The 26,826-nt window shown below is 41.5% G+C and overlaps 1 protein-coding gene across 4 annotated transcripts in view; it reads right to left on the bottom strand.

Annotated features, from left to right (window-relative positions):
* Nucleotides 1–26,826, bottom strand: part of DNAH5 (dynein axonemal heavy chain 5) — a 300,951-nt gene that overhangs the window by 66,795 nt on the left and 207,330 nt on the right. For all 4 annotated transcript variants that reach the window (XM_050937377.1, XM_050937378.1, XM_050937376.1 and 1 more), the window contains exons 57-65: nucleotides 24,273–24,387; nucleotides 23,804–23,980; nucleotides 20,320–20,523; nucleotides 19,728–19,907; nucleotides 17,794–17,931; nucleotides 15,189–15,324; nucleotides 11,859–12,175; nucleotides 4,070–4,225; nucleotides 3,426–3,608 (exon numbers count right to left, since the gene is read on the bottom strand). In XM_050937377.1, the coding sequence (XP_050793334.1) occupies nucleotides 3,426–3,608; nucleotides 4,070–4,225; nucleotides 11,859–12,175; nucleotides 15,189–15,324; nucleotides 17,794–17,931; nucleotides 19,728–19,907; nucleotides 20,320–20,523; nucleotides 23,804–23,980; nucleotides 24,273–24,387 (1,606 nt within the window). The remainder of the gene's footprint in view (nucleotides 1–3,425; nucleotides 3,609–4,069; nucleotides 4,226–11,858; nucleotides 12,176–15,188; nucleotides 15,325–17,793; nucleotides 17,932–19,727; nucleotides 19,908–20,319; nucleotides 20,524–23,803; nucleotides 23,981–24,272; nucleotides 24,388–26,826) is intronic.

A 26,826-nucleotide genomic window follows, 5' to 3' on the forward strand; every position in this document is an offset into this window, starting at 1 on the left:
GCAAATGCTGCAAATGTGGCCACACTGCAGCGCTAGTAGCTTTCAGTGCGGCCACACTGCAGCACTTTCCCTACACAGCTGTACGAAGACAGTTGTAACTCCCAGCGCTGTACAACTGTAAGTGTAGCCATACCCCTAGTGTTTCAAATCTAGCAGTGTGGGCTCAACTCTGGAAGGCACTGCCAATGATCCAACTGATGCTGAACACCAACAGATCCCACTGACTTAATCAGACATGAGCTTGCTAAGTATCTTACAGGATTTCGGCACTAAGTGATTTGGAATATAAACTAAGTAAGGAATTGTATTGAATTTGCCCTTTTAAAAATGTAAATACTTCACTGTTCAAATTTCTATGTCCTTGTATGATAAATAAAATGATAAATAATAAAATAAAATAAATAGGAGCTAGGGATGAGACTGTAAAGAGACGGCCATAGAAATAATTGTTGCTGCAGAATATCATGCCATACTTGCCCTTTGACTCGTAATTTGGCCTTTGTTGGATATAATTCTATGGCTCTGTTGAGGGGGGGTGGGTTTGAGACCACACTATAGAAACAGAAACTTGATCTTACATTTAATGGACAACTTTATGTCATGAACCAATAAACATTATGGTACATTCACAAAAAACATAACTCACTGTAAGTCCTAAACCTTAGGGCTAGACTGGCTTTAGCCAGGGAGGATTGATATACCTGAAACTACTGCAGCTTTGAAGTCTTAGAAATTATGCTTGGCTTAAAGTACTCTGTTGGGCTGATTTTATATCAACTTCTCCATCAGAAAAAGAGAAAGATTGTTCTGTGATGTGCTGTGAAGTTTTCCCAAGAGGCCACAACCCATCTCTAAATTTACACGTGTTAACTTAAGCTCATTCAAGTAAAATTTTGAAAGAAGGAACATGCAAGCCACTGTCACCTGGAGAAGAGGTAAAGTGCAAAACAAACACAGCTGCCTAGGCAGGATAGGAAAGCTCAAGGATTACAAGGCTTTGAACGGGTCACGTTCCAAGCATATCTTTAACTAAGCATGCACACACTGAGTTTGTATCCTAACTTGCTTCCTTCCTGAAGTTTTGTTTGAAGGTTAACAGACAAAAATATTAGAGAGAGAGAATGCTTCCTCCCTTAGCTTGACTGTTCTTATGATTTCTCTCAAAGACCTCCTTTACATCCCAGTTGGAGTCAGTTGCAACCACCTTGCAACATAGCTCAGCAGTTCAGTATCCAAGAACCTTACTTAAGGTTCACAATTCCAAGCCTAGGTTGACTAAAGAGATCCCTGCATTTCTATACAAAGTATAACACTCTCAGTGTATCACAGACTACCTCATCCATTCCTGCCATATTTCATAGAGCAGATAGCACCTTGGTCTGTATTAGTGCAGGCTATAGCCTAGCTTGCAGAGGCAGTTCTCCTAGCAACTTTGACTCAGCTGTGAACGCCTTCATGCTGAACTTCCGCAGTGCGAGGCAAAGTGAGACCAGCATTCGCTTACTCAAGACAATCATAGCCAAGGATCTGCTGGTCAGCTCCCACATACCATCAACACAAGGAACTCCAAATCCCTTCTTTGGCCAAGAACTGGCAGCAGGGAATGAGAACTCCAAACCTAACATCAAAATAAACTACTTTCTAAATAGATTATTTTTTAAAAATAGAGTATGGTCGTAAAAGGTTCCAGTATCTGAACACTGACGCCTGATCCTACAAGATGCTGAGTTACCTTAATCTCCAGCAGTAGTAGGAGAATTCACATTGTACCCTGGTTAGAGTCTCTGAATCTGCAAATCCTGCTGAACTCCTAGCACTACAAAGAATATGTCTACGCCTGCAGACTGACGTAGTCGTCAGCATAACCGACCAACTGTACCTGACAGTGCAGTTGTCAGTGTCATTCAAAAGAGTGTTCATCAGGGCTGACGCTAAGGATAATATCACCAAATATCAAAGAGATCTTGGGTGCCAAACACCATCTGATAGCCAAAATGTGCACTGACTACAGCTGCCAGCTGTTATGCCTCCAGGAGACATGCAGATGGATCAACAATAACTGTCTCCAGTTACTAGAGATGAACTCGGGCATCAAAAGAGACACAAGCAATACGGCAGCACCATTTTAATCAAAACCTGATCTTGTCATTAACACATCTATGACCAACAAGGACAACATTCAAGCCCTGACTGCTGTGACACTGGTGGCATTTCCATCATGTCTTTCTACAAACCATCAGCCAAACAGTTCAAGTTTGGTAGCCCACGTAACTTCAAAGGTAACAAAACATAGGTGATCATTGGTGACTTTAACAGTCCAAAGTTAAATGAGGCAACAGCATACCTGATGAAAATGAAGAATTAGTTGAACTGTGGCCACAGGAACACCACTTAATTCATAAACCCATCTTGGGAACGAGCAAAACAGAAAAATGGCCAGATATGGGACATTAGATGGGGAGGTCTCTGAGTTACCACAGAGAATTCTTTCCAAGGTATTTGCCTGCTGGGTCTTGCCCACATGCTCAGGTCTAACTGATCGCCATATTTGGGGTCGGGAAGAAATTTTCCCCTGGGTGAGATTGGCAGAGACCCTGAGGGGGAGGTTCACCTTCCTCTGCAGCCTGGGTTTAAATTAGTGTTAATGGTAAATTCTCTTTAACCTGAAGTCTTTAAATCATGATTTGAGGGCTTCAGTAACTCAGCCAGAGATTACGGATCTATTTTTAAATTGCTTCTAAACAAAAGTTGACAGGACAAAAGTCCATATGTGGATGTGCAGCTATTCCAATGACCCAGATACATGTGACTAATGAAACAAACCATGGAACATCTGTTGGTCTACCGGCTCCTGGAGAAACTGTGCACCATGGAAGATCTCACCAGGGCTACAGATCAGGACATATTATGAAAAACCTATGGTTGTGTTGTGGAAGGACAGAGGAAAACCTAAATCTCTGTGGGAAGTGATGGCAGTCAGAACTTCAAACCAGCAAAGCAAAACATTGTCCTTTAATTATTGCTACTGATTTAAGGAGATTCTCTGACCTTAAAAGACCATATTTTGAATGGAAAACTTTATTTAAAATATATGTAGCATACATGCAAAAAAGAGAAATGTGCATGTCTGAGAAAGACAGACTAGAAGACCTTAATTAGTGGGTAAAGGGAAGACTAAGCAAAAGAGCCAAGAGAGATTTTTCAGGATCATATCAACTTTGTTTTACGATTGTGCTTATTTTTAAGAGCTCTCTGAGCAGGGCTGCATCCACGAATGTTCATAGAGAACTGAAAAACAGTAACCTTGTAGTATGAGAGAACAGAATAATCAATTTAATTCAAGTGAAACTTGCCCGTCAACACACGCACACATGTATGTTCATTCTAAACCAAATAGAAATACAGTGCAATTATTTTCCTCTTACCTGTTTCTCTGTGAGAATGACTCTCCCTAGAAGTTGATCTTCTAGACCTTTCATGGTCACAGTAAAGTCAATAATGGATGTGCGAGCACTAATTTCAGGGGTATATGCTGGATTTGGGAGCTTAGTGGTGATGTAAAGTCTGAAGCCATTCATGACATCCACTTCTTTATCACCAACTTTTACCTTATTGCAAAACACAATGAGATATTATGAAACAGATCAATTGAAAAGCACTGATAGTAAGGGTCACAGTCTTACAACACAGTTCAGAATACACAAGTTAATTTTTTCTGCTACTGCATTTTGAAAAGATATGATTAAAAAGCCAATTCTATATTAAAAATTGTGCAAATATAATATCCATGCAGTGCCTCAATATACTTGTTCAGAAACTTCTCTGATTCTGTAATTTCTTCACAATTATGCATGCAATAATTAATTTACAATACAGCACAATGGGGTTTTAAATAGGATTTTCTTCCAATGCTTATAATCCTGTTTAAGACTAATAGAAGAAGAAAAGTGCAGGGTTTAAATATCTTGGCTATCCACAAATCCAAACATAAGGCTATCATAGCTGTACAGAATTAGCATTATTTTAAAATTTTAATTCAGTCCCCTACAGTTATATTTTCTTCTTTTACCTTATAGGAAGAACCAGTTTTGATGAAGTTTTTCTCCAAAACATTATCCAATGCTGGATCAAGCTCTTCCCGGACATCTTCAATCAGCAGTGGCCTTCCAAGAGAAAGGCTGTCCTCTAAGTGGTTTCTAAAATACTTGTGATTCAGATATGTGATCTAGAAATAAAACATGTAGCAAGTATATTATGCCTCACTTCATTATGAGAGCAGTGGTAAAAGAAAATGTTTTAGTATGTTTACTATGGTTATGTTATTGAAAGAGACACTAGCTAAAGATCAAGATCAAGGAAAAGGGATGTGATTTCAGAATGTTCAATCTTAGTTGAACTACTCTTATTCTCCATGAGGAGCTGGCTGGGAATTTTTCAGCTCCTTTTTCTGTTGAAAACTGCCAATTAACTGACATTGTGAAACAGGGTCAATTCTGACAAATTTCCCAACTTGAAAAACGTTGAGAAAAAAATTGTACATGTCAAAAAACAAAACACTGACATTTTATAAACAAAAAAATTCAATTTTTTTAATAGTTTGAATGACTTTTTATTTAGAAATGCAAGCTAGACTAAAAAAGAAAAACAGGTCAAAATCAAACCTGATCAAAATTATCAAGACAAAACCCTTCAAGTTACCTGAAATGAAAATGAAAAATCTGGTTTTTGGTTTATGAATATATTCACAATTTTGAATAGTCAAGGGTAAAACTTCTTTTAACTTCAGTGGGAGCAGAATTAGGCCAACACTACGCATTTTTGAGAGTCTCATCCCCCCAATTCATAAACTTGTTCCAAAATTTCAAACACTTGATTCATCACCATGGTACTCCAATTTTGCATAGGTTTAATTCCACTAGAGTAAAAGTAGAATACAGCACTGGTGAATCCAATCTTAAATTTAATTTCTTTCTGTATAAAATGTTTTGCATGGTACAAATCATGCATCAGCTTTGCTTTTTAAGCTTAAAACTCAGCTGCTTTTCTTGTCCCAACAAAACAAGACCAATAATAAGGTAAATCATCACAGTCTAGTTTGTTTGCTCTTGCCTAATTTAAATCCAGTAATACTTCATTAATATCACTAGTTATACAATTGTTACCAGTGTATAAGAGATGCAGAACTTTCAGGTACCAGTTACAGATAAACACAAGGCTCACGCTTGGGAGGTGAGCCTTCTAAATATCCACAAACCTACATCCTTAACCATCTTCAAATTCCCCTTAAATTCCTTTGCCACAATGTCTACAGAAAACTCAACCATGAAGTTGACCACTGCCAACATGCTGATCAGTACTGTCTCATTGTTTCCTTGTACTCTCCTATCTGTCTGTATCCATCTGATGTTTCTTGTTTTAGACTTACATTGTAAATTCTTTGGAGTGGGGACCATCATTTTGCATTGTGCTTGTATAACACCTATCACAATGGGGTCCTGGTCCATGACTAGGGCTCCTAGATGCTACACTAATAAAATAATAATGATAATAAAATAAAACAACAATAATGGCTATTATTTATTTCCAGTTCAGCAGAAAGCTATGGAATAGCGTGATGCTGTGTCTGATGACTTTTAGTACATCAGCATAATGCAAGGGGAAGTCTGGTCTCCCACGTTTAAGAAAGATTAATTCAAATTGGAACATGTGCAGAGAAGGGCTACTAGGATGATCAGAGAAATGGAAAACCTATCTTACGAGAGGAGAGACTCAAAAAGCTTGGCTTGTTTAGCCTAATCAAAAGAAGGCTGAGGGGAGATATGAGTGCCCTCTATAAATACATCAGAGGGATAAATAAATACCAGGGTGGGGGAGGAGTTAAGTCCTAATGTTGACATAAGAACTAATGGATATAAACTGGCTATCACCAAATTTAGCCTTGAAATTAGATGAAGGTTTCTGACCATCAGAGGAGTGAAGTTCTGGAACAGCCTTCCAAGGGGAGCAGTGGAGGCAGAAAACCTAATTAGACTCAAGATTGAGCTTGCTAAATTTATGGTTGGGGATGGTCTGAAGAGACTCCCTACTATGGAATGTAGCCAGTCTGCAACTGCTAACAGCAAATATTTCCAAGGGCTAGTGATGGGACACTAGATGGGGAGGGCTCTGAGTTACTACAGAGAATCTGTTCCCATGTGTCTTGCTGGTGGGTCTTGCCCACATGCTCAGAGTCTAACTAACTGCCATATTTGGGACTGGGAGCAAATTTTCCCCTAAATCAGATTGGCAGAGACTCTGAGGGCTTTTTGCCTTCCTCTGCAGCATAGAGCATGGGTCACTTGCTGGTTTAAATTAGGGTAAAGAGTGGATTCTCTAAGTGTTTGAATCATGATTTGAGGACTTCAGTAACTCAGCCAGAGGTTAGGGGTCTATTACAGAAGTAGGTGGGCAAGTTTCTGTGGCCCACAATGTGCCTGCAGTTAGACCAGATGATCATGATGGTCCCTTCTGGTCTATGAGTTTATAAGAAAACAAACTACGGTATACACATTTTCATTTTCCTAGGGTTAATGGCATCCAACATTTTCCTTGCAGAATTTATCAGGTCTTCCATCTGCACACTAACAGTCACCTTCTTCACTGAATTATGCTCCAAGCAAGCCCACTGAAACCAACAGGTTTGCCTGGTTACAAAGTAACAAAAGGGAGAATTTGCTCTAGTGCTAAATGCTAAATCTACCTAGAGTGTACACTGACTGCATGCAACAAGATGTTAGCAAGAGATGTTCAGAGTAACAAGAAGGGTTTCTTCTGATATGCCAGCAACAAGAAGAAAGTCAAGGAAAGTGTGGGCCCCTTACTGAATGAGGGAGGCAACCTAGTGACAGAGGATGTGGAAAAAGCTAATGTACTCAATGCTTTTTTTGCCTCTGTCTTCATGAACAAGGTCAGCTCCCAGACTACTGCACTGGACAGCACAGTATGGGGAGGAGGTGACCAGGCCTCTGTGGAGAAAGAAGTGGTTCGGGACTATTCGGAAAAGCTGGATGAGCATAAATCCATGGGGCCGGATGCACTGCATCCGAGGCTGCTAAAGGAGTTGGTGGATGTGATTGCAGAGCTATTGGCCATTAACTTAGAAAAATCATGGTGATTGGGGGAGGTCCCAGATGACTGGAAAAGGACTAATGTAGTGCCTATCTTTCAAAAAGGGAAGGAGGAGGATCCGGGGAACTATAGACCAGTCAGCCTCACCTCAGTCCCTGGAAAAATCATGGAGCAGGTCCTCAAGGAATCAATTCTGAAGCACTTAGAGGAGAGGAAAGTGATGAGGAACAGTCAGCATGGATTCATCAAGGGCAAATCATGCCTGACTAACCTAATTGCCTTCTGTGATGAGATAACTAGTTCTGTGGATGAGGGGAAAGCAGTGGACGTGTAATTCCGTGACTATAGCAAAGCTTTTGATAGGTCTCCCATAGTATTCTTGCCGGCAAGTTAAAGAAGTATGGGCTGGATGAATAGACTACAAGGTGGGAAGAAAGCTGGCTAGATTATCAGGCTCAACGGGTAGTGACCAATGGCTCCATGTCTAGTTGGCAGCCGGTATCAAGCAGAGTGCCCCAAGGGTCGGTCGTGGGGCCAGTTTTGTTCAATATCTTCATTAATGATCTGGAGGATGGTGTGGACTGCACTTTCAGCAAGTTTGCAGATGACAGTAAACTGGGAGGAATGGTAGATACACTGGAGGGTTGGGATAGGATACAGATGGACCTAGACAAATTAGAGGATTGGGCCAAAAGAAACCTGATGAGGTTCAACAAGGACAAGTGTAGAGTCCTGCACTTAGGATGGAAAGTATCAGAGGGATACCCGTGTTAGTCTGGATCTGTAAAATCAGCAAAGAATCCTGTGGCACCTTATAGACTAACAGAGGTTTTGGAGCATGAGCTTTTGTGGGTGAATACCCACTTCGTCAGATGCATGTAGTGGAAATTTCCAGGGGCAGGAATATATATGCAAGCAAGCTAGAGATAACGAGGTTAGTTCAATCAGGGAGGATGAGGCCCTGTTCTAGTAGTTGAGGTGTGAAAACCAAGAGAGGAGAAACTGGTTTTGTAGTTGGCTAGCCATTCACAGTCTTTGTTTAATCCTGAGCTGATGGTGTCAAATTTGCAGATGAACTGAAGCTCAGCAGTTTCTCTTTGAAGTCTGGTCCTGAAGTTTTTTTGCTGCAGGATGGCCACCTTAAGGTCTGCTATAGTGTGGCCAGGGAGGTTGAAGTGTTCTCCTACAGGTTTTTGTATATTGCCATTCCTGATATCTGATTTGCGTCCATTTATCCTTTTCCGTAGAGACTGTCCAATTGGCCGAGGTACATAGCAGAGGGGCATTGCTGGCATATGATGGCATATATTACATTGGTGGATGTTCAGGTAAATGAACCGGCGATGGTGTGGCTGATCTGGTTAGGTTCTGTGATGGTGTCGCTGGTGTAGCTATGTGGGCAGAGTTGGCATCGAGGTTTGTTGCATGGATTGGTTCCTGAGCTAGAGTTACTATGGTGCGGTGTGCAGTTACTGGTGAGGATATGTTTCAGGTTGGCAGGATGTCTGTGGGCGAGGACTAGCCTGCCACCCAAGGCCTGTGAAAGAGTGGGATCATTGTCCAGGATGGATTGTAGATCCCTGATGATGCGTTGGAGGGGTTTTAGCTGGGGACTGTATGTGATGGCCAGTGGAGTCCTATTGGTCTCTTTCTTGGCTTTGTCTTGCAGTAGGAGGCTTCTGGGTACATGTCTGGCTCTGTTGAGCTGTTTCCTTATTTCCTCGTGCGGGTATTGTAGTTTTGAGAATGCTTGGTGGAGATTTTGTAGGTGTTGGTCTCTGTCTGAGGGGTTAGAGCAGATGCGGTTGTACCTCAGTGCGTTGCTGTAGACAATGGATTGTGTGATGTGCCCGGGATGGAAGCTGGAGGCATGAAGGTAGGCATAGCGGTCAGTAGGTTTTCAGTATAGAGTGGTGTTAATGTGACTATCACTTATTTGCACCAGGGTGTCTAGGAAGTGGACCTCCCATGTAGATTGGTCCAGGCTGAGGCTGATGGTGGGGTGGAAACTGTTGAATTTGTGGTGGAATTTTTCCAGAGTCTCCTTCCCATCGGTCCAGATGATGAAGATGTCATCAATGTAGCGTACGTAGAAAAGGGGCGTGAGTGGACGAGAGCTGAGGAAGCGTTGTTCCAGGTTGGTCATAAAAATATTGGCATATTGTGGGGCCATGCGGGTGCCCATAGCGGTGTCACTGATCTGGAGATATATATTGTCATCAAATTTGAAATAGTTGTGTGTGAGGATGAAGGCACAGAGCTCAGCAGCCAGTTGTGCTGTGGCACCATCAGGGATACTTTCCTGACAGCTTGTATTCCATCTGTGTGTGGGATGTTTGTGTAGAGAGCTTCTACGTCAATGGTGGCTAGGATGGTGTTTTCTGGAAGGTCACCAATGCATTGTAGATTCCTCAGGAAATCAGTGGTGTCACGGAGATAGCTGGGAGTGCTGGTGGCATAGAGTCTGAGGAGAGAGTCCACATATCCAGACAGTCCTTCAGTGCGAGTGCCAATGCCCGAGATGATGAGGCGTCCAGGATTTCTGGGTTTGTGGATCTTGGGTAGTAGACAGAATAACCCTGGTTGGGGCTCTGAGGGTATGTTCATTTGTTCCGGTGTTAGTGTAGGGAGTGTCATGAGTAGATGGTGCAGTGTCTTAGTGTATTCCTCAGTGGGATCTGAGGGAAGTGGTCTGTAGAATTTGATATTGGAGAGTTGTCTGGCGGCCTCCTTTTGGTAGTCAGACCTGTTCATGATGACAACAGCACCTCCTTTATCAGCCTCTTTGATGATAATGTCAGGGTGGCTTCTGAGGCTGTGGATGGCATGGCGTTCTGCATGACTTAAGTTATAAGGCAAGCGATGTTGTTTTTCCACAATTTCTGCCCGTGCACGTCAGCGGAAGCATTCAATGTATAGGTCCAGATTGTGATTTTGACCCACAGGAGGAGTCCCTGTGGAGTTCTTCTTCTTGTGCTGTTGGTGGGAGGGTATCTGTGTATCAGTGCGCTGTTCAGCGTTGTCCTGAAAGTATTCTTTGAGTCAGAGACAGCGAAAGTAGGCTTCCGGATCGCCGCAGAACTGTATCATGTTGGTGGGGGTGGCAGGGCAGAAAGAGAGTCTCCGAGATAGGACAGACTTTTCTTCTGGGCTGAGTGTGTAGTTGGCTAGATTGATGATATTGCTGGGTGGGTTAGGGGTACCACGGTTGTGGCCCCATGTGGCAGGTAGGAGCTTAGACAGCTTACAGTCCTTTTTCCTTTGTAGAGAGGTGAAGTGCCAACTCTGCTCACACATCTACAACAGCGACACCATCACAGGACCTAACCTGATCAGCCACACAGTCACCAGTTCATTCACCTGAACGTCCACCAATGTAATATACGCCATCATATGCCAGCAATGCCCCTCTGCTATGTACCTCGGCCAAACTGGACAGTCTCTACTGAAAAGGATAAATGGACACAAATCAGATATCAGGAATGGCAATATACAAAAACCTGTAGGAGAACACTTCAACCTCCCTGGCCACACTATAGCAGACCTTAAGGTGGCCATCCTGCAGCAAAAAAACTTCAGGACCAGACTTCAAAGAGAAACTGCTGAGCTTCAGTTCATCTGCAAATTTGACACCATCAGCTCAGGATTAAACAAAGACTGTGAATGGCTAGCCAACTACAAAACCAGTTTCTCCTCTCTTGGTTTTCACACCTCAACTACTAGAACAGGGCCTCATCCTCCCTGATTGAACTAACCTCGTTATCTCTAGCTTGCTTGCATATATATTCCTGCCCCTGGAAATTTCCACTACATGCATCTGACGAAGTGGGTATTCACCCACGAAAGCTCATGCTCCAAAACCTCTGTTAGTCTATAAGGTGCCACAGGATTCTTTGCTGCTTAGGATGGAAGAATCCCATGCACTGCTACAGACTAGGGACCGAGTGGCTAGGCAGCAGTTCTGCAGAAAAGGACCTAGTGGTTACAGCGGACAAGAAGCTGGATATGAGTTGACAGTGTGCCCTTGTTGCCAAGCAGGGGCATTGCCAGTAGATCGAGGGATGTGACCATTCCCCTCTATTCGACATTGGTGAGGCCTCATGTGAAGTACTGTGTCTAGTTTTGGGCCCCACGCTACAAGGAGGATGTGAAGAAATTGGAAAGAGTCCAGCGGAGAGCAACAAAAATTATTAGGAGGCTGGAACACATGACTTCTGAGGAGAGGCTGAGCGAACTGGGATTGTTTAGTCTCCAGAAGAGAAGAATGAGGGGGGATTTGATAGCTGCTTTCAACTACCTGAAAGCGGGTTCCAAAGAGGATGAATCTAGACTGTTCTCAGTGGTACCAGATGACAGAACAAGGAGTAATGTCTCAAGTTGCAGTGGGGCAGGTTTAGGTTGGATATTAGGAAACACTTTTTCACTAGGAGGGTAGTGAAGCATTGCAATGGGTTACCTAGGGAGGTTACGGAATCTCCTCCCTTTAGAGGTTTTTAAGGTCAGGCTTGACAAAGTCCTGGCTGGTATGATTTAGTTGGGAATTGGTCCAGCTTTGAGCAGGGGGTTGGACTAGATGACCTCCTGAGGTCCCTTCCAACCCTGATATTCTATGATTCTGTGATTCTATGAAATGTAGGTAGTATATAAACTTTATAATTGCTAGCTACAACCTGAACCCCCCAATTAGCCAAGCATTTCGGCAGCTATGTAAGAGCTACTAGAGGTTATAAAAATATCTGCATTCAAATTACCTGAAGTTCATTCTTGGTTTCCTTATTTTTAATCCAAATTTTGCCCTGAGTCTGTGGATCAATTAACAAAGGATAACGAGCTGCTTTCGTGGCAATAATTCCATTCTGTATGGATAGGTCATCGTTTGGCAATCCTTGGAGGTTCCACTCACTGATGGTCGGAGCATCAATCAACATCTCTGTAAGGTTTAGGTTGTTGCCAAATGGGATTTTCCGGGTTTTCATTTCCTTTTGCCAATCATTTAACAACAGATTGCGGAACTCTTGGTTAAAAGGACCAGAATACGATAGAAAAGCTGTAGCCAGCAATACATCTCCTAAAAAAAAAAAAAAAAAAAAGCAAGCACGAGATACTGAAACACTGTGACAGCTTTGTTAGGGTAATACATGCGCTTGCAGGAAACAAACAAGAGAGACGGCCAAAGCTTCCAATGGGAGCTACAGTAGAATTTATAGTGTAAGGGCAGATTTATTTGCTTGACTATGCTGTGTGCAAAATATCACTGAAAATGTTTTTTTTTCCTAATTCTAACCTCATGATTTTATTGAGACTTTGGGACCATTTAAAAAATCTAGCTTTTCAAAAGTGTTCTGAAAATTTCCAGTGTATCTGTTGTCTGGCTATAACAAAAGAAGGACAGGAGACATTTAATTAGGCCGCAACTTAATTATTAGATGTCTGGGACTACCTGGCAGATAAAAGTGAACAGTACAGGTAACCCCATGTTTATTCCACAATTACCTGAGGGGCTTCCACCAGCTCCCCCTATTTTTCCATCCAAGTCTCTCCAGTAAATCCATTGCCGGGATCTTACCATCCACCCACTTCGTAGGAGGGTCAAGGTGGGCTATATGAATGGGGGGTTGGCTCCATGCCATACCAATCATAGAAGTCTCCAACTGTCCCCCATTCATTCCTTTAACAAACACCTCTTTTTAAGTCTTTTTCCAAGCCATTTATCTGGTCACTGTATACCTTCCCTATGGAGTACCTGCACTGGTCATCCGCCACAAGGAGGCAGCAGCAATTAGTTTGGCTGCCTCCAAGACTGTTCCGTGTAAAACAGAGCTTCCGGCACAGAGCTGCCCCTTTTAAACCCTGCATTCCTAGAGGGTGAGTCAGCAACCACATGTACCTTTTGCAACAGTTTTCATCTCCACACCCTCCCTGCCCCCAGCCCTAAAGCACTGGTCCCTTCATTCAGCCAGCCAGCCAAATACTCCCCACACTTAAAGGTACAGGGGGGTCACTCTCTTGTCTTGCTTCTCGTAGTCATTAACCTTTAGCCTCAGTGTGGGGGAAGGTCTGGTGCTGTCAGCTTTGGGAGTTTTCCCCTCTCCCTGCTCTGCAGTGAAACACTGAAAAGCCAGGGTGCAGGAGAAATAGGCCAGGCAGGAGGCAGCAACAGCACAGTGTCTATTGTTGGCAGGAGGCTGGAAGAGCAGAGTTTTTCTCCTAGTCACATCCTTGCTCAGTGCAGAAAGCCCAACCTAGCCCGAGAAAACAGGGAGTGTGTGCACAAAATACTGCATCCCCGGGTACATCTACACTGCACACTCACTCACTAAAACGTGTAGAGTGCACATATTGCACACACACCCTACCACAGGTATAAATAATAGCACAGATGTTGAAGCACTGCTTAGGTGAGCAAAGACATGCCAGAACTTATGGTATATATATTACATGGGGTCTCTGCATGCCCAAGCAGTGTCTCTCCCATCTAACTGCTATTTTTAGCAGTGTTCATCTCACTGCCTCCCTGCTGCCAGAGCATTTCCCCACCACAGCGGAAGGCTCCAAAAGTGGGTGCTGCCTATCATTTCCACATTGCCTCCCGCTGCCAGAGCCTGACATCGATGCATATAGCTACACAACACAGTGTGGAAGCAGCTGGTTTTTCACTTTGGCACGTAGTTACCGACACCCCACATGCCAGAGCTGTAACAGTGTAGACATAGCTTCAGTGTCTCTTTCAATAATGGGAGTGAAAGCAGAAAATACCCTTATGTTTTGATATATTCCAGGCACCCATGTTTTGATTCAACAAAAGGAACATGTTCAATTGTATCCATGATTTTTCTAATTCCACAGCAGTTATCTACATGGCATGCTAATATAATCATTAAGATCTGTGATCTCTGTTGGACAGGATCTAAACTGTTCAACCCACATTTTTACAGTGGATAAATACATTTATTTTCCAGCTCAAGAAGCAGGGGCTTGGGTATTTGGAGCATAAGGGCTTGAGTTCATTCCCATAAATTTCCCAGTGGCCCTGGCGCACATCATGGCCACTGTTACATTCTATGTGGCCATGGATGTTACGTGTTATCAGAAGAAAAATTTAATGCCTATGAAACTGGTATTTTTAAAGGTGGTTTATATCTCCTTGCATTATTTGGATGGTATCGTAGACTCAGAGCTTTGATAGACACTGAAGACCAAATCTAGTCCAAATGCCCAGCAAGAATAACAAAACAGTTAACTATAAAGTAGTTAAAAGTTATTTCCACCCAGCAGTGTAAACTATAGAAATCAAGAAAATAAAAAAGTGAGTTCAACCTTCACACAATATAGTATCAGTCCCCAAGTACCAGTCCCCCACCATCAGGATTCCACCAACCACCACACTAATATCCTCCAACACTATCATGTTAGTTTACAACCAAGACTAGAAGGCTAATGACTCTTTTTAAATCAAAAGTTTAGATTCTGACTAATTATAGCAACAGTATTAGTAGATGAAATTTTTTTTAATGATTATCATTGTGTAGAGAGAAACTGATGAGAAATAGTATAAATATATAGAAGCAAAGTGGTCAACTTTCAAAGTCGTTTATTCCTTATAACTTTTACAGTATAGAAAAATCTATTTTTAAATCTCAAAAACCACAAATTTACCAGCAGGATCTGAAAAGGTTACTTACTGTAAATATACTTATAACTCAAAATATTCATTGGAAAATTGTCCAAAAAGTTATTCTATCCTTGAAGAATAAGTAGTCTAAGTGTGGGGAGGATACACTCTATTATTCATACAGAGCAATTAATCTCTATTTCAGGCACAAATCTTAACATCTTTAGCTATACAAACTATGCTGCTTCTGTAATAGTCATCATTCACATGTCACCCTCTACTAGCTGCGGTCCACAGGTTATACTTCCTAATATTACTATACAAGCATGAAAGCATCATGAGTTACCACTAGTTTTATATGCTGTACAAACCATTTTTTACCTTACTATGTGCATCTTGCTTTTATGTAGTGTTTCTCAGTCAAGGGACGAGTTCACAGTAAGTCTGTATAATGAAAAATTATTCTTACCCACAAGCCTCTTAGTTTGTGCAGCAAACTCTTTACTCTGTTCAGTCCATCTCTCTTTTTCACCTGCTAGACCATTTATAAGACTGGAGGCTGTTTGCATCTTATGTCTGCAACGTTCTGCATCGTCAAGCAAGGTCTACAGACCACACAAGAAAACACTTATTGGAAGTGGAAGGAAAAACCTAATTTTAATTAAACCCTTAATGGCATAATGACTCACAAATAGTACTTTAATATTTACTGCATTATCATATACCAAGTGTCATAGTTAGGGCTGCATGTCTGTCACGGAGGTCACAGAAGTCATGGATTCTGTGACTTTCCGTGACCTCTGTGACTTCTGCGGCAGCTGGTACTGGTCACCTGGGCAGCCCCTGGGCCAGCAACAGCAGTTTGGATGTGTGGATGTGTGACTCTGGGCTGGGGCAGGTGGTTGGGGTGTGGGGTGGAGCTTACCTGGGGTTGGCCTCCCTGGCTCCCACCAGCATGTCCCTGGCAGCTCAGAGGCAGAGGGGCCAGGGGGTTCCACACATTGCCTGTGCCTGCAGGCTCCACCCATGACGTTCCCATTAGCTGCGGTTCCTGGACAATGGGAGCTGTGGAGCCAGCACTTCTGGCGGGAGCAGCGCAGAGAGCCCCCCTGACCACTCCTCCCCCTAGGGGCTGCAGGGACACACGGAGCTGAGTAGGGAGCCTGCAAGCCCTGCCAACCTTCCCCACACCCAGCAGCAGCAGGGGGCCCGGGCCATGCACTGCCCCTCGCCCCCCTCCCCAGCCCCAGCAAAAATCCTGGGCCGCATGCCGTCACCCGCCTCCCCCCCTCCCAGCACCAGCGGGGGGCCTGGGCCACCCCCCCCAGCACCCGCGGCATCCCCAGACCGACCCTCACAGAGCATCCGTGGCCTCCCGGTCCAAGTTTTAGTTAGGGGTATATAGTAAAAATCATGGACAGGTCACGCGCTGTGAATTTTTGTTTATTGCCCATGACCTGTCCATTACTTCTACTAAAAATACCCATGACTAAAACGTGGCCTATGGGGGAGGGATAGCTCAGTCGTTTGAGCATTGGCCTGCGAAACCCAGGGTTGTGAGTTCAATCCTTGAGGGGGCCACTTAGGGATGTGGGGCAAAAATTGGTCCTGCTAGTGAAGGCAGGGGATTGGACTTGATGACCTTTCAAGGTCCCTTCCAGTTCTAGGAAATTGGTATATCTCCTAGTAGCCTTAGTCATAGCACGTAAAACTGAAATGCTCCATCACTATGCATTAACTTCAAAGAATGGATGCATATTTGGACTTGCTCCACACAATTGTACATAAGGGGCCAGGGGCACAAGAGGACCCAACCTTTGCCATAAATGCTGCCGCCCAACAACACAGTCAGAACTCTGGGCAGAGGCTACATCATGCTGCCTAGCCCTGCCCAAGGCTCAGACCCCCAGAGACACATCTCACAGGAGGCCACAGAGAACACACACTCACCCCAGTGGCTCCTGGTCCCTTCCCCTAGTGGACAACTCTATGGCACAGGTGCTGTGTGCAGGATCATGCACTTTGGGTCCCACCTGTGGCTGCCCCAACCCAGGATGGAGCTACTGAGTCAAGCTGGATGGTTGAGCTTTCTCTGCAGCTATGAGGGCAGCCGAATCTGCAGCGCAGAGCAGCTGGAGCAATACAGACCACAGATCCATCATGGGAACCCCAGGGCTGGAACAGGTGGGAGGAGTCCAGGGCTGAGGAGGACTTGAAGAGATGGTGCCTAGAAGAGGAAGATCCCATACCACTGTGCAGTGCAGGGAGCTTCCATCTGTGCTCCTGGGGATGGGAATGCCTCCTATATGTCATTGTGCCTGGCATAGGAGGGACCAAAGGGGACCTAGCTACTGCCCCTGAGACACTGTCACAAAATCTATCTCTGGATGAAAATTTCAGGCAGTTCTGATAACCCTAGGGAGACTCTCATATGTAATTCCCCCTCCCCTGCATCATGTGCTTAGAGTGACCAGAAAGCAAGTGTGAAAAATCAGGATGGGGGTGGGGGGTAATAGGAACCTATATAAGAAAAAGACCTAAAAATCGGGACTGTCCCTATAAAATTGGAACATCTGGTCACACTACATGTGCTTGACCCTAAACACCCAAACCAGCACCCTCTGGCCTTTCATTAGGAAAACTCTGGTTGTGCCCCTTCAGAGTAGCCTTTGAATTTTGTTTTAATTTTTTTACTGTATGCATGTATGTTAAGTGCTGGTGAAAGGTGGGTGGCATCTGCCAGCCTGGGAGCTTAAAGTCCACAATTTCAAATGTCTGTGCACAGAAATATTCACATATGCGTGTAACAAATGCAGTGTTCAATGCATGAAGCTGTGTGCTACATACACAGTGGGTTTTAATGAGGCAGAAAAGTGGGCCAGGAAAGTATATGAGAAAGCAAAAAAACAAACAAAAAAAAATGGATGTCCCCCAAAAATTCAAATTTTGTTCCCTAAATTCTCCATTTCAAAGGACAATAGTGAGTTTGAGGAGATGCACTGTATTTTGTGGTGTATAAATAATACCAATGACTAAAACAGTCAAGGAGTATCTTAATGTAAAGAATACTGCACCTGTTTTTCCCTCATTGCTTTTTCATACTCTGCCTGTACAAAATCTAATTCAGCTTGCTTATCATCCAGCTCTGCTTGGGCTTTCTGCAGATCTAGCATGGCAGTGGCAAGGCGATTCTCCTGGACTGCCAAATTAGCCTACGAAATATACATATGCAAAGCAAATCATACACAGAATGTTTCAAAGCATTTGGTATAAAGCACATCTCAATTAAAGCTTCATAGCATTATATTTAAAATCTAAACTGCTCTGTATAATTGAGCTATCACTCAGAATCCTTTCAATTTCAATTGTCTGACAGACTGAATTCTGCTACAATTCTCAACTGCAATTCTGTGGTAAAACACTTCACAGGAGGGGATAAAGCATTTCACTCAGATGACCCTCCACATTTTCTCAGACTACATGTGTACAGAGAACACATTTCTGAATTCAAATATAAACATCACAGACCTATAGCTATTCCATGCTCAGATCATGTCCTTCTAATTCCTTCTTACTGAGTATCAATCTGTTCTTTGAAAGACCTCAAAGTATAAAGGAGATAATCAACCATCTCTACTAAAAGCCAGTACTACAGGTCATGTATTGCCCTGATTTATGACACAAATCCCATGCCTATATTAAGAGTTTTGTGAATGTAGATAAAGGGTCGTAGGTAGGCCAGGTCCTTGGCTTTATGGTTTGCCCTGCTCCGTCAGCAGAAAGCAACTGGAAAATGGCCATATATGGGGTAGCTGGGGATTCCTTTGACATAGAGAGTTATGAAGCTAGCAGAGACAGCTCCACACCATTCACTCCTGGGCCACCTCAATATAAGAGCAGCATTGAGATAAGACAGCAATGCCTTGCACTCCTGCAACAGTCAACTGGAATCATGGTTCCTAGGAGGCCACTCCTGCTGGTGTTGGTAAAATTAGCTCTCAAGCTGCTCCAACTTATACTGGTGTCCAAACCAGCTCTAAGGAAATGTCCCCAACATTGGTATCATATTTTACGAAATTCCAGATTTTACTAATTCTGGAGGCATTTGGTTAATTATAATTTACTCTGTTTTGCATGAAGTTTGTGTTTGCACCTACAAGTCTCATTGTTAGATAAATAAATACTTCAACTGTGAGCAAATCCAGCTGTGTTTATGAAAAGGCAGATGTTACTTTCAAACATTTATCTCTCAGTATATCTATCTGATAACAGAAATGGCATGGGCAAATGCCCAGAAAGCACTTCAACTCTGTGGAAATGGCAGTTTGAAGTTTCATATTTATTGTGTAAGTGATTTTCAGAACTAATATGCTTAGTTTATAAACAAAAAAGGAATACATATTTATAACTGCCTGCCCTGTAAACTGCTCCTTGAAGCTGTAAGTAACTGGGTTCTTTCCCTCTGCTGACTCATTACCAGTCATAAAGGTTCTGCAGGCCTAGTTATTCCCTCAGTGCTACCTGTATAGCTCCTTCATTAGTCACTCTATGGATACACAAGAAATGGATGCAACAGAATCCAGTTCCCTATGCCATACCCGTTTCAGTTCTGCAGTGCTTACAGGCATCAAATGTGGTCAGAATAACTTTTTTCCACCCAAGTGAACAGACATGGCTAAATATACACAGAGAGCAGATTCTGTGAATAAGATAGAGCTGTTCTACTTTATTAAAAAAGCATTTAGAAAAAGAGAGCCCATAAGCCCCAGTTCAACAAAGCATTCAAGCACATGCTTAAAAACTTTACTAAATCAGGATGGACTTAACGCATATGTTTATTGTTTAAAAATCCACAACTTCCTGGGTAAGCCCTCTTGTGGAATTTTTGATTTTGTGGTGGTGAGTTCCCTTAGACACATGCTGGAGTTAGTAGTTTGTCTGCCCACTGGACCAAATCCCAAAGTGTTATTTAGGAAAACCTCCCACTGGCTTACCAATACAGACTTACCTTTAAGGGTAATACTTCTTTGTTGATAGAAAAAAATGCAGCCATGGCCTTGGTCCATGAGCAGAGGCCAGACACATTCCCACACACTCGCTTTGCCGTCTCAATGTTATAGTCTACCATTTCAAAATAAGGATTCAAAAGCTCCACAACTTCTTCATTGATTGTATCTTTTGGGAATTGCTGGAGACATCATGGAGAGAACAATTTAGCCACACTATATTACCACACATCAGTCAGTTTCTCCAAAGGTGTTTTAAAAAACTCACCGACAATTTATTTGGCATATCCTAATTTGTGAATGGCCTGTGATTTAAGCAAGTAGATAACATAACTACCCTCCAATGCTTTAGCAAGTTATCTGCAATGAGCCCAATCCTACCATCCTTACTTAGGCAAAACTCAGATGGGAAAACAACAGACATTTCCTTTGAGTGAAAACTGTACGATTATGCCCAGTTTTTGTTTCTTCACAATACAATGGGTTGAAAACCTCTAACTTTTCAAGTAAAATATATAACATATACTTCTTACAACATTTGCTCTGCTGCTGCCATTAGATAATCCATTTTTCTCTTCTATGTTTTTAAAGTACCTGCAGGTTCTGTAAGAAGTTTCCTGCTGTCATCAATTTCAGTGATTCCTGCCACGATGGGATGGTGCAGCTTTTCTCCTGGTCCACTTTCACACTGTTCACTTTTCTCTGGAACAGCAGGAGCACGCAATCCATAATACGCATGATAAGATGAGGAGGTCGGCCCAGTGTGCGGACAGTGGCAATGTCTGCAGGTTTGATTGTCTATGAAATCGAGAGGAAGGAAAGGGATTATCACTGTTGTTGCTGTAAATCATGTTGTCTATTTCAAAGACACTCATATAAAAAAATGATGGACACTCACATTGAATCCATCCTACAGGCATAGGATCTGTTTGGAAAAATTAATCCAACCTACGTATCCATAGCAAGTTTTTAATTGTTAAATCATGCTCAAGCAGAATAAAACTAGAAAGGTCCAGTCCTGAAAGGTTTTAACTGCTGCCTCTTGTAAGCTACTAAGTAATTTCTGCTCAGCAGCACCAGGTAGGCACTCAGCAATTTACACAAGTAAGCCTGTTCTGAGGTATGAAAAAGGAGAAAAAGCTCATTCAATAACTTAAGTTTAGTTACATGATGTAATGCTCTTGTTTGCACATTTTACAAGCAATTATCAGTGTAATAGAAAGGACAAAGGGATCGTAATTTGTGCTAAAGAATTTTACATTTTTAAAAATTATTTATGTAAGACCACAATGTATCTTCTCCACTTAATAATAGTCTTGTCATTTAAAACTAACAAGTCTTGAAGTTATGACGAATGGGCAGATTGACCAATTAAAGGTCACTTAACAGCTAAGAAACTGGAAATGAATCAAGTATTGCAGTACACATTTCTCCGTGCTGTTAGCAAAATTCCATGAAATTCTTAGTAAATAATTTAAAATTTTCAAGTCCTTGTAGACCATAATATGCCAGGTTATTATAATGAGAAAACCAATATATGCAACAATCACAACTGAAAAGGAGTGTTCTCTGACTCAAAGGAAATTGTGGTCTGAAATAATGTTAAAATAATTTTACATACATATTTATTCATAAGCTTGTTAGCTCCTGCTTGTGTGTCTTTTTCCTGTTGAAGTTGTCATGTGAGCAGTTATAGCACAGATGAAGCCAACTTAGTTCTTTCTCAGACTGAGAAAACAATGATATCCTCATGGGAAACTGTCATCTGTATTTTACAGAGTATAAATGTCTATGTGATGTATTTGACACCTTTACCCAGAGTGAAATTTTACATGCATTATTTAAATTTTATATCTCAGATGATATTGGAATTTATTTTACAAAGATTATATTGTCAGTTAGTATTAGTAAAACCAGGATAGCTGCATTAAAAAAATAGCTGTCAAAGAACTAACTTGCTTCGGAGATTTATTTTTGGTCAATCGCAGATTAAAACAAGGAACAGGGTAGAAGACAAATAAACTGCAGGTAACTGAATTACTGTGCATTAATTCCACTGAGGCCTTCTGATGATACCATAAACTTTGATGGGGTAGTTTGAGCAGTTTATGCTCAACTCCTGCAAAGAATCCTAGCACCATAATTCTGTTTTGTTTTACATGGTACTGTACCTAATAGCTGGATCTTAGTTACAGATCCATGACTTGTACATGCTATCACAGCATTCCAACTGTCTCAGTCACATGCTACATTGCTGTCTTCATCTTCATTAGGCAAGGGAGCTAATGTGGATCAAATATGTAAATATTCAAAACCTTCACATATTAGAACGGAAACCAAACCATTAGAAAGTTCCTGAGTATTTCATTACAGCTTCCTTGGCGCACAGATCTTCTTGAAGAAGTAGTCAAGATAACTTGGAGCCCCATCCCCCTTTACAGAGTTTTTTATTGGAAGGATTTTCTTAAGGGGTATCCCACTTATTTATATCGTTGAGTGTGACCAGAGGCCTATTATTTCACTCTGGTGCAGAATGATTGCAACCCCAAGTCTTATGATCAGTTCTGCTTTAAAAGGGCACCTTGGAGTTTACATCTCAAAATGCATTAAAGTGTTCCGACATCTTAGTGTGCACAAAAGCCTCTTCTCTTGTGTGAAGAATAGAGAAGGCTTCTCAAATCACCTTTTCATGAAAAATCAGTCCTGGCAGGCCAATATCATCTTCCGCCTCCTCCCTAAAAGAGCAGGTAAGAGGAAGGAGGGGTGTATTTACAGGAATAATGTACCTGAGTGAGAAAGGCATTTGGGGGGAAGGCTGCTCAACAGTTAAGGAAAGCATCTGAAAGTCTGAATACTTCTCTGACATGAGCCTGCAAACCTAGAGGTTTTCCCATCACTAGTCCATACCTCCCACTCATTGCGTTGCTCTTCAAAGACTCTCATTTCCCACTCCAACAGCTCTCCACTATTAGATTAACAGGTTTCAACAATGGGAACTGAAGTTATTCTCCATTAAAAGTTCTTTGCTGAGTTATTATTTATCACTTTACATACTAGGGTAAATGCACACTGAATTATACAGTGCAAGATCTAAAATAGTGATTCTCGGACTGAGGCTCGGGAGCCACAAGTGGCTCTTTAATGTGTCTCCTGCGGCTTCTTGCAGCACATATATGAAAACATTGTGTGATTTAATTATTAACCGATCTAAGTTATTAACCAATCAGGATGCTTTTACTGCGTTATCAACTAATTGTAGAATATGTGGTCAGTCATTTTGCTGTGACAAAAATAGTGAATTAATTCACATTATTGTGGCTCTTTTGGGTAATGTTGATCGCTATTTTGGCTCCTGAACCACTGAGGTCTGAGTATCACTGATCTAAACTAAACTAAAATGGGACTTTCACTCCCAGTGATGCACAATGTAAAGTCATGGGCAGAAAAAGACATTGCCACTAACAAGAACATACAGCACGAACTACTCCGTTACAGCGTAAACACTTCACAGCAAAGATGTCTTTTGGAGTAGTGTCCGAAGCGGGAGACAAAAGGAACATGGGAAAACTAGTGGCAATAGTGTTTCCAGGTATTGGAGACCGGACAGAAGTAGTCATGAAGAAGGAGGCAAAGGGAGTAGGACAGCAGTAAACTTGAGTGTAATATACATAATAGGACAAAATATAAGACAAGAGGGAAGAGACCTATGTTAGGATGGAATAAAGCAGGTTTGCACTCTAGTCACTGTCTATTCAGCAGTGTTTGAACAAAATACCAGCAGTGGCATTAGCTGGTTACCAGTGTGATATCAAAACCAAGGACTGGAGTCACTTTTACATATGCGAGTTGCAGCGAGTTTAACTTGAAAAATCACAATCAGTATTTAAGTGTTGAAAGCATTCCTTTTGTTGTAGGATTAACTAACTCGTGAGCATACTGAGTTTGACCAACATTTATGAGATAAAAGGGAAATGTTTGTCAACAGGTAGGGTATGTGGCTCAACTCACCAGCCTACTTTCTATGGAACACATCTTCTGAAAATGGTAGACCTACTTCTCCCTGTCTTTTAATACTGACCTTTAAAGCTGCCTCTGCCTCTTCTAAAGCAGGCTTAGCAGCCTCCAACTTTTCTTCAGCAATGGCTTTATCTGCTGAAATGCTGTCTACAATAGCCTGGGCTTTATCTTTCACCTTCTGTACTTCAGCTTTCACCTTCTCAGCAGCCTGTGCTTTCACAGTGACTTCTTTCAAAACCTAAAAATGGGAAAAAACACAAACAGCAAATATCAAAGAAAATACACTGCTGAAAAAATTTGTTACTGTCTATTAATTTTCAGTGTAAAAATCCATCCGTCTAATTTTATGTTCATGAACTATTAGGATATTCAAATAAGGATATTACATTTACTATTGTCATGCTATACCACAGCTCCCTTTTAAACTCCTAATTGACTCCTCCTTCTTAAATTATTCCTTGTCGATGAGAAAATGAAAGAAAGCACAAGAAGTTAAAGAGCACTGCATGTACAAAGCTATGCCTACCTACCATGTCAGCTTTTTCATTAGCAACCTGAAGCTCTTTTTCTTTAACCTCCAGCTCTTTGCTTAGAGCAGCCACTGATTCAGATGCCTCTTTCAATTTCTCCAATCCAGTATTCATTCTACAATTTAAAATACAAAGCAAAGAGCATAACAGGTGCCTCTGCTATTTTATAATTCTCCTTTTAAAATTATTCTACTAACAAGATGAATATGAAAGCTACTGCCAAAAATTTTTCATGTCAAAGAAATTGGTACAAAAATTGTCATTGAAGTTTTCTGTTATGTAATTTTCCACTATTCTTGTTTATCAGAAATGGGTGTTTCACAAGTTAAACAGGAATTTTCTATTAAGACAATTCAAATCAGGGAAACACCTATGGAACTCTGCATGCACACATTGACTAAAGATTGCTGAATATTAGGGCTGTCGATTAATCGCTGTTAACTCATGCAATTAATTGCAGTTTTAACTGCACTGTTTAACAATAGAACATCAATTGAAATTTATTAAATATTTTGGATGTTTTTCTACATTTTCTATAATGTCTTTAACATGAAAGTTGAACTTACATTATGTACAAAATATAACTGCATTCAAAAATAGAACAATGTAAAACTTTAGAGCCTTCAAGTCTACTCAGTCCTACTTCTTGTTCAGCCAATCACTAAGACAAACAAGTTTGTTTACATTGATGGGAGATAATGCTGCCTGCTTCTTATTTATAATGTCACCTAAAAGTGAGAATAGGTGTTCGCATGGCATTTTTGGAGATGGCATTGCAAGGTATTTACATGACAGATATGCTAAACATTTGTATGCCCCTTAATGCTTCAGCCACCATTCCAGAGGACATGCTTCCCATGCTGATGACGCTCGTTAAAAAAATAATGTGTTAATTATATTTGTGGCTGAACTCCTTGGGGGAGAATTGTATGTCCCCTGCTGTGTTTTACCCACATTCTGCCATATATTTCGTGTTACAGTAGTCTTGGATGATGACTCAGCACATGTTCATTTTGACAACATTTTCACTGCAGATTTGACAAAACGGAAAGAAGGTACCAATATGAGATTTCTAAAGATAGCTACAGTATTCGACACAAGCTTTAAGAATCTGAAGTGCTTTCCAAAATTTGAGAGGGAGGAGGTGTGGAGCATACTTTCAGAAGTCTTAAAAGAGCAACACTCCATGCAGAAACTACAGAACCCGAACCACCAAAAAAGAAAATCAACCTTCTGCTGGTGGCATCTGACTCTGATGATGAAAATGAACATGTGTCGGTATACACTGCTTTGGATTATTATTGAGCAGAACCCCCCATCAGCATGGACACGTCCTCAGGAATGGTGGTTGAAGTATGAAGGGACATACAAATCTTTAGCATATCTGGCATGTAAATATCTTGTGACGCCGGCTACAACAGTGCTATGAGAACACCGGTTCTCACTTTCAGGTGACATTGTGAACAAGAAGCAGGCAGCATTATTTCCAGCAAATGTAAACAAACTTTTTGTCTGAGCGATTAGATGAACAAGAAGTTGGACTGAGTGGACCCATAGGCGCTAAAGTTTTACATTGTTTGATTTTTAAATGTAGTTATTTTTTGTACATAATTCTTCATTTGTAAGTTCACCTTTCATGATAAAGAGATTGCACTACAGTACTCATATTAGGCAAATTGAAAAATACTATTTCTTTTGTTTTTTACAGCGTAAATATTTGTAATTAAAAATAAACATAAAGTGAGCACTGTACACTTTGTATTTGTGTTGTAATTGAAATTAATATATTTGAAAATGTAGAAAACATCCAAAAATATTTAAATAAATGGTACTCTATTATTGTTTAACAGTGTGATTAATGGCACAATTAATTGCGATTATTTTTTTTAATTGCTTGACAGTGATCATTATGGCTCAAGACCAGAGAGTGAATGGTAGATAACCACATAAGGGAACACATGGCCTGTAAAAGGTGCTTTCATCATTTCTAACTAAAAGTTTCTCTCTATAGTAATTCTTGAAACTGTGAAACTAACAGTTACTTTACAGGGAAGTCAGTTAAACATAGCATCCAACATTTTGAAATCATTTCTCATTTGTGGTTCACCCAAAGAAGTCTGATTTTCAGAGGGTGGGAAGCATTTTCCGATAATTGGGATCCTTAGAAACATTTCACAGTGGGACACTAAAAAATTAAGGCACCTAATCACTGGGCATTTGTTCTAGCTAGAGTTTCAAAACTACCTTGATCCTGCAACTTGAATTATGTGACAACAAATGAGTGAATGAAACATTTAATTTCTAGGTTGTGTGATAGACCCAGGCCAATTGGGTACAGCAGAATAGCAGAAGGCAGATATACTGGCCACTGGATTAACAGTTTTCTGTTCCCTGACTGACGAGAGCAGGGGCTGCTCCAGGCTAATGAGAACACCTGACTCTAATTAACCTGCAAAGAGTCAGGTAAGGCCATTCAGTTAATGTGACCACCTGACTCTAATTAAGGCTCTGCTGATACTATAAAAAGGGCTCACTCCAGTCAGACAGGGAAGAG

The sequence above is a fragment of the Gopherus flavomarginatus genome, chromosome 2 (genome assembly GCF_025201925.1).
Source record: "Gopherus flavomarginatus isolate rGopFla2 chromosome 2, rGopFla2.mat.asm, whole genome shotgun sequence".
Taxonomy (NCBI): domain Eukaryota; kingdom Metazoa; phylum Chordata; order Testudines; family Testudinidae; genus Gopherus; species Gopherus flavomarginatus.